This window comes from Saimiri boliviensis, chromosome 8 (assembly GCF_048565385.1).
Source record: "Saimiri boliviensis isolate mSaiBol1 chromosome 8, mSaiBol1.pri, whole genome shotgun sequence".
Lineage (NCBI taxonomy): Eukaryota > Metazoa > Chordata > Mammalia > Primates > Cebidae > Saimiri > Saimiri boliviensis.
This window is the reverse complement of record NC_133456.1, coordinates 32,164,674-32,180,316: the sequence shown is the minus strand read 5'-3', so window position 1 is coordinate 32,180,316 and position 15,643 is coordinate 32,164,674. Positions and strand designations below refer to the sequence as shown.

The following is a 15,643-nucleotide window of genomic DNA, read 5'->3' as shown; positions in this document are numbered from 1 at the left end:
AATGGAATATCATTGTTGATGAACTGAATGAGTCTAATTTCTTTTAACTAATATCTCACTCTATTATAGTTGGGGATAGATAGGAATTCTTCGTCTAGGAACTTTAGAAATACAGTTTCTTCTTAGCTCTTATCTACAAGCTCGGAATGAAGCCTGTATTTATCTCTCCCCTCCTGTTCTCTGATATTGCTAATCATTCTGTTTTCTCACAGTAACTGAAAAATACCAAGGCAACTTGTCAGCCTTTCATCAGATTTGAAGGAAATCTGACATTGTGTTGAAACAGTTTATTGACACTAAAAAACGGGTGTTTTGTTATGACAACTAATTCTATATACATAGGACCTAGTGAAGTTAACTATGTTGGAGAATGTATCATTTAATAGATTTTTTGATCACAGATAATATAAGCAAACTATTTCCATACTTTGTATGGAAATAGCTCTTTTACATTGTCACACATTCTCCCTATAGTTTACTTAAACCTACTTATAAAGCTAAAGTAGAATAATACATTTGTTTGTTTTTATTTTGAGATGGAGTCTTACTCTGTCACCAGGCTAGAGTGCAGTGACATGATCTTAGCTCACTGTAACCTCTACCTCCTGAGTTCAAGTGATTCTCCTGCCTCAGCTTCCTGAGTAGCTGGGATCACAGGCGCACGCCACCACACCCAGCTAATTTTTGTACTTTTAGTAGAGATGGAGTTTCACCATGTTGGTCAGGATGGTCTCGATCTCTTGACCTCATGATCTGCCTGCCTTAGCCCCACAAAGTGCTGGGATTACAGGCGTGAGCCACCGCGCCCAGCCTGAAATAATACTTTTAAAAAATTTTTGTTTTAGGTTCGGGGCACATGTTCAGGTTTGTTATATAGGTAAACTTGTGTCACAGGGGTTTGTATGATTATTTTGTCACCCAGGTACTAAGCGTAGTCCCAATCGAGTGGTCCCCAATGTCTGTTGTTCTTTTCTTTGTATCCATGTGTTCTCATCATTTAGCTCCCACTTATAAGTGATAACATGCAGTATTTGGTTTTCTGTTCCTGTATTAGTTTGCTAAGGATATTGGCCCTCAGCTTCATCCATGTTCCTGCAAAGGACATGATCTCATTCTTTTTTATGGCTGCATAGTATTGCATGGTGTGTATGTACCATATTTTCCTTATCCAATCTGCTATTGATGGGCATTTAGCTTGATTCCATGTCTTTGCTATTGTGAATAGTGCTTCAGTTAACCTAAGTGTGTGTGTATCTTATGGTAGAAAGATTTATGTTCATTTGGATATATAGCCAGTAGAGGGATCGCTGGGGTGAATAATAGTTCTGTTTTTAGCTCTTTGGGGAATTGCCTCACTACTTTCCACACAGTTGCATTGATTTACCCTGCAAACAGTGTGTAAGTGTTCTCATTTCTCCAAACCTCACCAGTATCTGTTATTTTTGACTTTTTAATAATGGTCATAGAAGAATATCTTAATGGAATGATGAATTAGAAAAATATTAATGGGCTAATAATACTAATAATGATAATAGATGTCATTAATTGAGTACTTACTATATGATAAACTCATTGTAAATATTATTTCATTTACTTCTGAAAATAACCCTTTGAAGTAGGTTTTATTGTTTCTTATATAAATCATTAAAATGAGGCTCAGAGTGACTCTTGCCTGGGGTGGTACAGCTAGTAGGTGGAGGTAAAGATTTAGTTCTGTCTCATAACTCCCAAACTACTTAAAAATAGAGTTAATGACACTTAATTAAGGCTTTGGTATTAAATAACTTAATGTGAAATAAAGTAATGAAGGGAAAATGCCATAAACAATGCCAGGAAAATTGGCTAACTATTGGGAAAGGAGGAAATCAAGTTGTATCTTTACCATTTAGCAGATTTCAGGGTGGAGAAGGGTTTCCTAACCATAAAAGCAAAGAAAAAAGTCACAAAAAAACAGTGTTTAAAACTGAACTACATATAAACTATTTTTCTTTATAAAAATGTATTAACAAAATTAAAAGGCAAATGACTAAATATAATAACTATTTACAATAAAGATGACAGGGGATTAATGTTCTTTAATTATATGGAACACCTACCTATCAATAAAAAGAAGTAAAACACGTAATACCTCACTAAACAAATAAGCGAAGGATCTCAATAGATAATTAATAAAAAAAGAAATTGAATTCTTTAAAAAGTATCAGTGTATTAGAATAATATAGTTGCACACTAAATAATTTTTAATGTTACCATTTCATACTAGCAAGCCTATGATGAGACTGGCTTTTATATAGATTTCTGTTGGAAGTGTAAATTGGTTGGACATCGCCAAAAGTCACATGAAATTACTATCAGTGGTACTAAAATGCTCATATTCCTTAATCCAGTAACTCTATTTCTGGGACTCCACTCTAGGGTAATAATCAGATGTGCACACAAATAATTGATATACAAGTATGTCCATTGCAATATTACATACAATCTGAACATTTTGGAAAGCACATGTGTAACAATAGGAGATGATTTAAATAAATGATAACCCTATCATTGTTAAAACTGTGTAGCTATGAAAAGTCACAGTTTTGAAAAAATGTTTACTGGTCATGTGATATAGTTTGGAGGCTTGTCCCCTCTAAATCTCATGTTGAAATCTAATCCCTAATGTTGGAGGTAGGATCCTGGTGGGAGGTGACTGAATTATGGGGGTTGATTCCTCATGAATGGCATGAGTGGCTTAGCATCATCCCCTTGGTGATGAATGAGTTCTCTCCTAGTTCCTGTGAGGCCTGGTTAGAGTTTGGGACCTCCCACTTTGCTCTCTCGTGCTCACTCTCTCGCATGTAACATCACCTGCTCTTTGTTCACCTTACACCATGACTCTTAGCTTCCTGTAACCCTTACCAGAAGCAGATGCTGGAACTATGCTTGTACAGCCTGTAGATCCATGAACCAATTCAACCTCTTTTCTATATAAATCACACAGTCTGAGGTATGAGGTATGGTTTGGTTCTGTCCCCACACAAATCTCATCTCGAATTGTAATCTCCACGTGTCAAGGGAGAGACCTGGTGGGAGTGACGGATCATGGGGGTGGTTTTCCCCATGTTGTTCTCATGATAGTGAACAAGTTCTCACAAGATCTGATGGTTCAAGTGTGTGACAGTTCCCTCTTAGCTCGCTCTCTGTCTCTGTACTGCTCTGCCATGGTAAGGCATGCTTGCTTCCCCTTCACCTTCTGCCGTGATTATGTTTCCTGAGGCCTCCTAGCCATGCTTTCTGTTAAGCCTGTGGAACTGTGAGTCAGTTAAACCTCTTTTATTCAGAAATTACCCAGTCTCAGGTAGTTCTTATGGCAATGTGAAAAAGGACTAATACAGTATTCCTTTATAGTGACATAAAACCAGAAAAACATGCCATAATATAACATTAAATGGGGGGGGGGGAAGTAATATCTGCAACTAAATAGGAAATTAAGCCATTGTTCATGTTTGGTGCTTGGAGGCCTGATCAAACTGCTTTTTTTTTTTTTTTCTTTACCTGTAAGTAGATTAGTAGCGATTATTTCTGGATGATGTGATAAAAGGGGATTTTTTATTTTCTGCAGATTTCCTACTTTAATTTTGAGTGCACTTATTAGTTTCCTGTTGCTGCTATCACCAGTTTCCATGAACTAGATGACTTAAACAGCAGAAACCTGTTCTCTCACAGCAGTGGAGGCAGCAGTCTGAAATTAGCTTCACTGGGCTGAACTCAAGGTTTCAGAAGCAGGGTGTGCCCTCTCTAGAGGCTCTAGAGGAAAATCTGTTCCTTGCCCCTCCCATCTTCTGATGGCTGCTGATGTTCTTTGGCTTGTTGGTGCATTCCTCCCGTCTCTGCTTCCAGGGCCACATTGCCTTTTCTTCTGTCTGTGTCAAATCTCCCTCTGTCCCCCTCCTATATAGATAACTGACTGCATTTAAATGCACCGAGATAATTGAGGATAATCTCCCCACTCAGCATCCTTAATTTAACCCATCTACAAAGACTCTTTTCCAAATAAGGTAACACAGGTTCCAGGAATTAGGATTTGATATCTTTGAGAGCAGTTATTCAACATACTACATTACATTTCATTTTTATCAGAAAAGAACACCAACATTTATTTTAGGAAACATTTAGTTTTGTTCAGATTGATCCAGCTAAAATTATTACACCCCAGATAGGGAAAAGTTGCTGACTTGAGATTTTTAAAAAGCCATTTAGAGAGGTGTTAAATGTATTTGCCTTTTTCTTTTTTAATTAAACTTTTCACCTGTTGGAATGTATATTTAATTTATACTGAAATAGTATCTTTTTAAATTTTTCAGAATTTATTTATTTTAGAGATGCACTCTTGCTCTGTCCCCTAGTCTGGAGTGCAGTGGTATAATCATAACTCACTGTAACCTCAAACTCGGGGGGTCCAGCAACCCTCCTGTTTCAGCCTCCAGAGTAGCTAGGGCTACAGGCATGTGCCATCAAGCCCCCTGGCCAAAATAATGTCTTTATGTGTTAGTTTCCCTCGGTTAAATCGTAAGCTTCTCAGTGACAGGAACTGTGTTTATTTTATTCATTGTTGTACTTACCTGCTCGCTACTGGAAATTTTTGTAACTGTTACTTAGGAAATATTTTCCTACACGTTTGTTGACTAGCAACTATATTTGAAATGTCACTTAGGGTTGGGCTGAGTGACTTACCCCTGTAATCCCAACACTTTGGGAGGCCGAGGCAGGCAGATCACTTGAGGTCAGGAGTTAGAGATCAGCCTGGCCAACATGGTGAAAACCTCATCTCTACTAAAAATACAAAAATTATGCAGGCGGCCGGGCGCGATGGCTCAAGCCTGTAATCCCAGCACTTTGGGAGGCCGAGGCGGGTGGATCACGAGGTCAAGAGATCGAGACCATCCTGGTCAACATGGTGAAACCCCGTCTCTACTAAAAATACAAAAAATTAGCTGGGCATGGTGGCACGTGCCTGTAATCCCAGCTACTCCGGAGGCTGAGGCAGGAGAATTGCCTGAACCCAGGAGGCGGAGGTTGCGGTGAGCCGAGATCGCGCCATTGCACTCCAGCCTGGGTAACAAGAGCGAAACTCCGTCTCAAAAAAAAAAAAAAAAAAAAATTATGCAGGCATGGTGATGTGCACCAGTAATCCCAGCTTCTCATGATACTAAGGCAGGAGGAGAATTGCTTCCACCTGGAAGGTAGAGGTTGCAGTGAGTCGGGATTGCACCACTGCACTCCAGCCTGGGTGACAAAATGATACCCTGTCTCAAAGAAAAACAAAAAAAAGCAATATCAGTTAAGGCAGAAAACTGACACCTTGTAACAGGCAAAGGCAGGCTGGTTGTGAGCTCAAAATGGCTGCAAAAGGGGACAGTAGCCAATTGTCTTGGTTTGCCAGTGACTCTCCCTGTTTCAACACCAAAAATCTCATTTTCCAGGAAAACTCTCAGTCTTGGGCAAACCAGGATATTGTTCATCCTGCCAGGAGCCCAGAGTGAAAAGGAGCTGCCTCTGCAATGCTGGTATTCATCACGATGGGGAGTGATCGTAGGATGGCAGTGTTCTGGAAAGGTGGCCCAAATATGGCTGTTTAGCATTTTCAAGCACAAAGCAAAATATTGACTAATTCACCTCCTTCCATTCAACAGTATTTATTGGGCATCTGCTATGTACACTTGGTAGGCACAGTTCTAGGTGCAGAGATTTAATGGTGAACAGAGCAGAGAAAATCCTTGGGCTTATAAAACTTGCATTTCAATGGCTTATGAAACTTACATTTTAAACTTACATTTAATGTCTTACACAAATGTAAGACATAGATCCATAATGAGAACTATTGATAAGTACTATGAAGAAAAATAATGCAGGGCACAGAAGAGGGAATGACGGGGACTCCTGTTTAAGATAGGATAATCGCCGGGCGCGGTGGCTCAAGCCTGTAATCCCAGCACTTTGGGAGGCCGAGGCGGGTGGATCACGAGGTCGAGAGATCGAAACCATCCTGGTCAACATGGTGAAACCCCGTCTCTACTAAAAATACAAAAAATTAGCTGGGCATGGTGGCGCGTGCCTGTAATCCCAGCTACTCAGGAGGCTGAGGCAGGAGAATTGCCTGAGCCCAGAAGGCGGAGGTTGCGGTGAGCCGAGATCGCGCCATTGCACTGCAGCCTGGGTAACAAGAGCGAGACTCTGTCTCAAAAAAAAAAAAAAAAAAAAAAAAGATAGGATAATCACAGGACTCTTTCTGAGGTGACATTTGAACAGAGGCAAGGATAAAGTGAAGGAACAAATTGTGCAGGTATCTGAGAAAACAGGGTGCCAAGAAGAAACCACAGGTGCAAAGGCCTTGGGGGCAGCGGGGACACGCTGAGCTTGCTTAGGGGACATGTGGAGCCCATTGAGGCCTGCATGGAGCAAGGCAGGTGGATATGATGGGAGACGGAGCAGGGGAATTTGCAGATGGACCAGCTCACTTAGGAGTGCTTGCTTCCACAGGTGTAACAAAGACATAGCTGTAACAGCTATCCTGAAGGATACACAGTGCTTCCTCTGGAGTCTGTAGTTAGAAGGAAGGTTAATTTTCCTTGTACCTGCCCTTGAATACTTTCCTTTTTTTAAAAAAATATATATATATGTCCATGAATTACTTGTTAAAAATCAAGTAAATACCTTAAAATAATAAACATGGTTTGATAATTTTTAAGTAATAAATAAAAAGTTAAAGTTGCAGCTGGGGGTGCTTTTGGAAGGGAGAGCCTCAGATGGTTTGTGTTGGACCACCCTGGTGAAAGGCCTGCCCAGGCAGCAGGACTTGAGCTCAGGGACTGTGGTGGCTTTGAGTAAACAGAAACCCAGAGTGAGGGTCCTACCACAGAGGCCAAGAGCCCAGCCTCTGCCAGCGTCCTCCAAGGGCGGGAAGCTGACCTTTTTGATACTGATTTGGAGAGAACAAATAGTCACAGATTCATCCTAGATCTTTTAAGATTTAACCATTACCCATCTTGGCCAGCTAATGCTGAGTGAGATTGTCTCATAGGCAAAAAATTGGAGTAGGTAAAATTCGCACTCCCATTCCCCAGTTGCCCAGCTATGGATTCTATGGTCCTAATGGGAGAACTTAGAGAAGCTAAAAATAAGTTTGCAGTGGCCAGGCCCCTCCAGAAGGAAAACATGGATTTAGAAAGCTTCTTGATGGGGAGAGGTTGAAAATAATGAAATAAACGCCAATCCCAAATGGGACCTGCAGGCATCTGGGGATGAGCCTGCCCCGCCTCTTGGAGAACAAAGATGACTAACAGCTTCCTAAAATATTAAAGGAACTTTCCATGAGGGTTGTTAAATTGACCTGCACCTTTATTCCTCAGACACATTTTTTAAAGCAGGGCGGGGTTAGTGGTACAGTGTTTGTGAAGCATGATTCTGGCTTTGCAGAGAGATGAAGAGTAGCTCCCCACCCCTCCCTGTGTGTGCACAGTAGAACATGGGAGAGTCCACAGAACATTCCCGCAGCCCTTCCCTCCCCTGGAGCTTCTCTCCCTCAGCTCCTTCTTTTGAGGTTCTCACTGCCTTGCAGAGCCACGGTCCTCTCCACAGTCCTGTTTTCCAAATGGCAGCCCCAGGGAAGAAAAGGGAGGTGTCAGGATTCTTACTGGAGGCCCTATTCTTGCCCCTGCCCTACACCCTGCATATCTCACAGAGCGAGGATGTCGGCAGCGATCTTGCTTAGGCTGAGCCTGTTCTCAGGTTGGCAAACCCACCAGAAGATTGGGACATCTGTGACTGTAATCCTCCCAGTCCCACGTTTCTTCTCACTTCTGCTTCAAATGCGAGACCTCAAGATTTCCACATAGAGAAGTTAGATTGCCTTAAAACATGGTGGGCTTCTGTATATTTGTTTTACTTCAATTAAATAAAAAGGTAAAATGAAAAAACTTGGTAGGCAAAGCCCTGGCCTGATGTCTCACACCTACTGTGCCCCAGGCACTGTTCTGGACACAGGGATTCATCACATCCCTGCACTCACAGAGCTTATGTTCTAGCAAGGGAGACAGACAATAAGCAATAACTCCAATAAATAAGTGCATTCTTGTAGTATTATAATGGCAGGGAGTCCTGTGGGGAGAAAGTGAGGGGGATTGGGAAGCCCAGGCTGGAGCAAGACCTCAGCAGTCTCCACTGGGTTGAAACAGATCATACTTAGCTGGTGTATCTTAGGAACTGAAGATGCTGGTAAAGTTAATTCCCTTCCACTTTTCTGTGCCTAAAAATTCTCATTACTGAGAGTGTGAAATTCAGTATTTACATGCAGTAAGCACACCGCAGCTAAAAACTGAACAGAGGTGAACAACATCAGAAAACCATCACCACAGTTAAGATCTTATTTGGGGTTATATGTTCACTGTGTTGGCCAGGATGGTCTCAATCTCCTAACCTCATGATCTGCCTGCCTTGGCATCCCAAAGTGCTGAGATTACAGGCAAGAACGACTGTGCCTGGCCAAATTCAAGATCTTAGAGCCCCTTTTAAAGTATATTTTGATTCAAGTGGGTTACCCAGATGTATACATATCAAAAAAACTCATGGAACTATAGCTTAAGATCTGCACATTTTTAATATACATTAATTATGTCTCAGTGAAAAAAGAAAGCAAGCTATGGTTACCGTGGACCATAGACCCCGGCACTGCTCAGATGCTGGCAGTTCGTGAGCGCTCACACTGCGGCGGGAGGGGCCATGAGCAGGACGGATTCTCAGAACAGGGGTGCAGGGAAGGGACCAGGGGAATCTGCCCAGGGGTGCCTGCATCCTACAGCAACCCCAGCAGGTGAGACATGGATGTGGGCCAGCCTGTAATCACACTGCCTTTATTGCTATTCCTGCCTCTCCTTGAAGGCACCTGGGCTAATGGGGGAACAAAATCCCCACACGGCAAATAACTGGAGAGCAAGTCTGGGCAAGGCCACCAGCTTTCAAGGACAATGCTCTTATCTCTGCCGAGCAAGGCATGTCTTCCCCACTTCCTGGCTTCTAGAACAGGCAGCAGCCAAGTCTTTGAGGTCATGGAGTAGTCACGGGCTACATGGGGAGTAGATGTTTGCACCCACAAAGACAGCTGGCTAAGTGGACTTGGTACTGCTCTGTCATCTCCATCTCATTCTGTCTCTGTCTCTTTTATTTATTTATTTACTTGGATGTTATTTATTCATTCATTTATTCATTTTATTAGAGACGGGTGACAGTAGTCACTATGCTGGATCCAAACTCTTGTGCTCAAGCAATCCTCCCATCTTAGCCTTCTGAGTAGCTAGGATAACAGGCATGCTGGGCCTCTCTCTATCTCTTTATCTCTCTGTGTGGATCTCTGTGGCTCTCTCTCTGCCCCTGAGACACACCCAAGATTCTACACATTCTTATAAGACACGTAGCAACCATCTCAGGATTCCCAGAGTCCCAGGCAGCCCACTGCCCCCTGTGCACACACAGTGAGACCCTACATATCCAGAACTAACAGAAACTGTAGTGGGTTGCTTGTTTTCATAGTAAAGCATGCTTCTCGGAAGGGTGATCTCTAGGCGTGGTTGTGAGGCTGGAGTACAAGGGTTTGAATGATCCCAGCACATGCAGATGGCTGTCCTGCTCTCAAACACTCACTGGCTGTTTTTTCTTCTCAAGCACTCACTGGCTATTTTGTGTTCTTCTCTACAGGAGGCAGTGTCGCATTGCCCGGAAGAAGGCCAACTGGCCCGAATCCAAAATGTTATCCAGGAGCTTCCCCCATCCCACTATAGGTGAGAATCGTTGAGAAAAGAAACGTGTGGTCTCTCAATGCAATGTAACACCAAAGAGGCTGGCATCATGAAAAGGAGCCAATGTAGCGGACAGTAGCCAGTTGAGGCTTTCTCGAGGGCATTTTGAAGTTGGTGAACAGGTCACTATTATCGAAGTGAGTTGGTGCCTGACCAGGGCCATTGGCAGCAAGGAGCAGCCCATCTCCAAGTCACCTGCAGAACAACCCTTAGAATCCCTCAGGAAGTCATCCCAATGATGCATACAAGTCATCCCAATGATGCATACTAGCCTCTTGGCGGCATTCTTGGTTTGTACGCAGATTTGTAGCATAACCAAATCTATTGCAACCAAGATAGATAGCTTTTCAACAGGGGTTGACCATGGGCTCTTGAGCATTGGCTGATTGATCTGTTTGCTCATTAGTACCATCCCCTACATCATCCCATCCTTTCATTTCATTCTCACAGTTTAGCCCCTAATTTTGCCACCTTTCCCAGTGTCCCCGATGCCTGCCCATCTTTTTCAAGGGGGCAGATTTTGATGTGGTATAAGAAAGACCTTCGTAGCAATAATAAATCTTGTTTATCCATGAAATTAGCTCCCTAACAAGTACCACAATCCCTGTAGCTGGAAGAATTTTTATGAAAATGAGCCTAAGTAAGAGCCTATTTCAAAACTGCATGGAGGCCATCCTACCCTGCTGGAAAGGAGGAACAAATGGCCGCTAAGAGCCTCCAGGCTCTGAGGTGCTGTGACTCCCTGGTTCTGTCTCTGGCTGGTGCTCCACAGGCCTCTGCTTACATCTGACAAGATGGCCCACCTTCCCCACCCTGGGCCAGTGTGCCTAGGCCCAAGAAAATTACTTCCATCAATCTTGACATCTTCCCAATATTCCTTCAAAATTCATAAGACAGAAATATGTAGAGTCTCTTAAATCCAAACTTAGAAATTATCTCAACATGTTGGGCTTCGCACAGGCACTGAAGTTTCTTTGTCACAAAATAAACTATTCTAGGACCTTGGAATACCTGATTCGACACCTGGCCCACATTGCCTCCTTCAGCAGCAAGACCAACATGCACGCCCGGAACCTGGCCCTGGTGTGGGCTCCAAACCTCCTCAGGTAACCACTGCACCCTCCCCGTGTCACCACCCCGGGGGAGCTCAGGGCAGCCCCCTGATTGACATGAAGATGGGATTCTTCAGAATTGAAGCCTCTTTAAGGCAAATCTGTGGCTAAGTGGTCATTATAGCACATATGAATGAAAGGTGATTTAGGTGATAATAGCTTAAACTTTCTCCCTGCTAACTTGGAAACTGAGTTCCAAAGACATTGTTGGCTATAGCTACAATATGGCGGAAGTTAGTAGTCTGTATGTTACAATTTCTTGAAAAGGTCTTTCTTGTCTTAGGGGCTCACTGGCTTCTTTTGGTGGAGTCACAGCTGGCTGCAACCTGAATCAGCTGCTTCATATGATTTCATAAATGATCACATTTCAGTTAGGGGGAATGGAAAGCATACTATGCAGAAAACAAAAGTCAATCTCTGTATGTTTACAGAATAGTGTTTATAGTATTGCAATGTAGAGTACCTGGTAACTGTTTCAAATTTGTTCAGTTTATTGGGCTTCACAGCCTTTGGAGAGTTCCTTTAATTGGCTTAGTTAAAATATTCTATAAACTATATCAATTTAGGTGATGGGGCTTGTACGAAAGGCCAGCTGGCTTCCCTTGCTGCTTCAGGTTGTAAGGCAAACTCACTCACTGAATGTGTTTCTTCCACACTGTAGGTCTAAAGAAATTGAAGCCACTGGTTGCAATGGAGATGCAGCTTTCCTTGCAGTCCGGGTCCAGCAGGTGGTGATTGAGTTCATACTGAATCATGTTGATCAAATCTTTAACAACTGTGCACCTGGGTCTCTGGAGAATGATGGTAAGGACTCCTCCTAGCATACACACCACCATCCTCTTCTTCCTTGCTACTAGTGGAAGGACTCAACAATAAGTGAGGATGGACTCAGTTCTAGCCCTGAGCGTTGGCTGTGTGTATGCTGACTACTGTGTTTCAGTATCTGAGGACCATGCATATGTATATCTGTATGTGTGAAGTGAAGCTATAGTGTATTTGCATGTGACTTTAGCATGTTTCTAATCAGTTACATACATGGCCTATCCTGTGAATGTGGTATGGCAAAATAGAACTGGAATAATGTTCTACTAGTTTTAGTGAGTTCTTAAACTCTGAGTTATTCTCTAAAAGAGGTACTGCTGCGTTCTTCTCCTTGACTATTAGATTTCATCTTTACTTTCAGTATATTTCACAAGACCTTTATACTTTCACCTTCAAGTCTTAGAGGAAAAAGTTAAGAGGCAGCGTGTTCATACGCACATGTATATTTAGAATGCATTCTCTTCTCAAGATTTTTTTGACTTTGTTTTGCACTGCACCAGTCAGTAGGCATACAAAAATGAGTGTGTTTGTGGGTATCTTGTAATGAACATAATGAGCCCTAGGAGTGAATTAAACTCCCATGAACCCAGTTGGTAAAAACCAAAAATCCAGCTGACCAGGAAGCCTAGTGTATGACAGTGATTTTTCCAACATTAAGAGTGTAACTCAGAGTTACCTGATGAGCTTGTTAAACCAGGGTTTCTGGACCTCATCCCCAGAATTTCTAGTTTAATATGTTTGGAGTGTGGCTGATAATTTGCATTTCTAACAAGTTTCCAGGTGATGCTGATGCTGCTCTTCAGGTCCACACCTGGAGAATCACTGGTGTATAATAACCATATCTGCAAAATATTTGTTAGCTGATCAAAGAACTCCTTTCCAGTTCATCCAGTATTTTGGAAGAACCAGTTATCAGAATAATCTGTTGCAATTAGTATCAAATTTTGATCCCTACCCTGTCCTCTATGTAGTTTATAACCATTTAAAAATTGTTTTTATTGAGATAAAATTTACACAACATAAAATTCATTATTTTAGCCATGTTAATGTGTAAAATTCAGTCATTTTTAGTATATTCACAGAACTGTACAACCATTATCACTGTCTAACACCAAAATAATTTCATCAGTCCAAAAAGAGACCTGTCTTGATCTGTTTTGTGCTGCTATAACAGAATACTATAGACTGGGTAATTTGCAATGAAAAGGAATTTATTTCTCGTGGTTCCAGAGGCTGGGAAGTCCAGAATCAAGGGGCTAGCATCTGGTGAAGGCCTTATCCTCTTGCTGCATCCTCCTACGGTGGAAGACAGAATGTCAAGAAAGTGTGAGAGAGGGGGCTGAACTTGCTTTTATAACAAACCCACTACTACAATAATGAGCCCATTCCTGCAATAATGACATTAATCCATTTAGAAGGGCAGATCCCTCATGACCTAATCACCTCATAAAGGTCCCACCTCAGAACAGTGTTGCATTGGGGATTAAGTTTCCAGCACATGAACTCTGGGGGACACATTTAAACCATAACAAACCCTCTACATATTCCCCTCCCCAGAGGCCCTGGCAACCACTAGTCTACTTTCTGTTTGTATCGATTTGCCTATTCTGTACATTTCATATAAATGGAATCATGTAATATATGGTGTTTTGTGACTTTTTTTTTTGGACAGAGTCTCACTCTGTTGCCCAGGCTGGAGTGCAGTGGCGTGATCCCGGCTCGCTGCAACCTCTGCCTCCCAGGTTCAAGCCATTCTCCTGCCTCAGCCTCCTGAGTAGCTGGGATTACAGATGCCCACCAGCACAATTGGCTAATTTTTTTTTCTTTTCCATTTATAGTAGAGAAGGGATTTCACCATGTTGGCCAGGCTGGTCTCAAACTCCTGACTTCAAGTGATCTGCCTGCCTTGGCCTCCCAAAGTGCTAGGATTACAGGTGTGAGCCACGCACCTGGCCAACTGTTTGTTTTTTGTTTTGTTTTGATTTCGTTTGTTTGCTTAGCATATGTTTTCAAGGTTTGCTCATGTTGTTATATATATATCAGTACTTCATTCCTTGTTATGGGCTGAATAGTGTTCTATTGTATAGATATACCACATTTTTATCCATTCCTTAATTTGTGGTGTTTCTACTTTTTGTGATTATGTATAATGCTGCTGTGAACAGTCACATACAAGTTTGAACATATGTTTTCAATTCTCTTTATTATATATGTAGGAGTAGCTGGCCTTTCTTATTTCAACTCTCCAGTTACAGATTTTTTTCTTTTAAGCTATATGAAAGCTTTTTGTAAGTAAAAGAGAAGTAAGAGGCATGCATTTATTCATTCACCTTTTTGAGCCCACAAAAAATTTATTGGGGACTTACTCTATAGCAGGCACTGTTGTAAGTATTCTACATGCAGCGTTTCATTGATTTATTACAGCAAACATCATGAAGTTATCAACCTTATTTTATACATGAAGAACCAGGGAACCAGAATAGCTTAGTAACTTCCCAGAGCCATCTGGCGAGTAACTCGCTGCATGTGGACTGCTGAACCCAAATCTTTTAGCCTATACTCTTTCCTTAACTCTATTCTGCCACTATGAGGAAAATAAAAGGACAATAGATAAAATAAATCATTATGGAGAACTAGGGCTTTTGGGAAATGTTCTTCTGGACAGCAAATCTCATCCGTGACTGTTAATGTTAAGGTTGTTCCTAATTCCAACCTGAAAATGCCTTTTCTCTTTATGGCTATGGCCTTAGCCATCCTTTTGTCCTGCATGTTAAAATCCAGTTTGCTCTTTAGCCTTTAACTCTTGATTGCCTCCAGTGCTTATGATTCACATATATTTCATTTAAAGGTTCTTAGTATAAATTCTTACTGACTTTGGTAAAGTGCCATACTTAATATTTACACAAAATGGAATAAGCCCTATTCTCTGGAATTTTAGATTTGGACAGAGTACTGCTTCAAACTGAAAATATTTTAGAAGTTGTCTTAGTCTGTTTGGGCTGCTATAAAAAAAATTCCATGAACTGGTCAGCTTATAAGCAATCAACTTATTTCTCACACTTCTGGAGACTGGGAAGTTCAAGATCCAGATGCCGGTAGATTCAGCATCTGGTGAGGGCCCATTACTCATAGTTAGCACCTTCTCACTATGTCCTCACATGGGGAAACGTGAATCAAGCTCCCTTGGGCCTTTTTTATAAGATCACTAATCCCATTCATTAGGGCTCCACCCTCATGACCTAATCATCTCCTAAAAGCCTCACCTCTTAATTCTATTGCTTTGAGGATTCTATTTTAATGTATGAATTTTGGGGGAATACAGATGTTCACAGCATAGCAGAAGGCACTGAATCCAGTGCTTTTATTTGAAGTGACTTGGGGGTATAATTTTGGGACAAAGTGATTATAGTTTCTAAAGAAGTGATCTTTGAACTGAGATGGGGAGCCAGGCATCTAAGGATCTATGAGCAAATGTTCCAAAGACAGAGAACAGAGGATACAAAAGCTCTGAGGCAGAAAGCTCAAAGTGTTGCAGAACATTGGCCAGTGTGGCTGGAACCAACATGACCTTCAAAGTGGGGTGCCCCACTCTGGTTGGTACCAAAGACTAAAGTAATGAGATACGGGTGTTGGGAGAAACTGTTCCAATTTCTTTTTTCCATTTATTTTTGTCTTAATACTTTATAATTTCTATTATTTTATATATATTTGCTATTACACATGACACAAATACAATGGCATCTATGTATAATTTACAAATATATATATAAAGGGAGTATGCATTTTAAAATGTTTACTATATTTTTGTAGACTACTGGGCCAATGGGCCAATAGGAAAGGGGAAGCAGATTAAAAAATCCTTTTAGGTCATGCTAT

The 15,643-nt window shown here is 41.6% G+C and overlaps 1 protein-coding gene across 1 annotated transcript in view; it reads left to right on the top strand.

Moving 5' to 3' along the window:
* The window catches only part of ARHGAP31 (Rho GTPase activating protein 31), a 116,452-nt gene that overhangs the window by 75,107 nt on the left and 25,702 nt on the right, over positions 1-15,643 (top strand). The window contains exons 4-6 of the mRNA XM_003935420.4: positions 9,733-9,815; positions 10,832-10,939; positions 11,607-11,749. Coding sequence (XP_003935469.3) covers positions 9,733-9,815; positions 10,832-10,939; positions 11,607-11,749 — 334 coding nt within the window. The remainder of the gene's footprint in view (positions 1-9,732; positions 9,816-10,831; positions 10,940-11,606; positions 11,750-15,643) is intronic.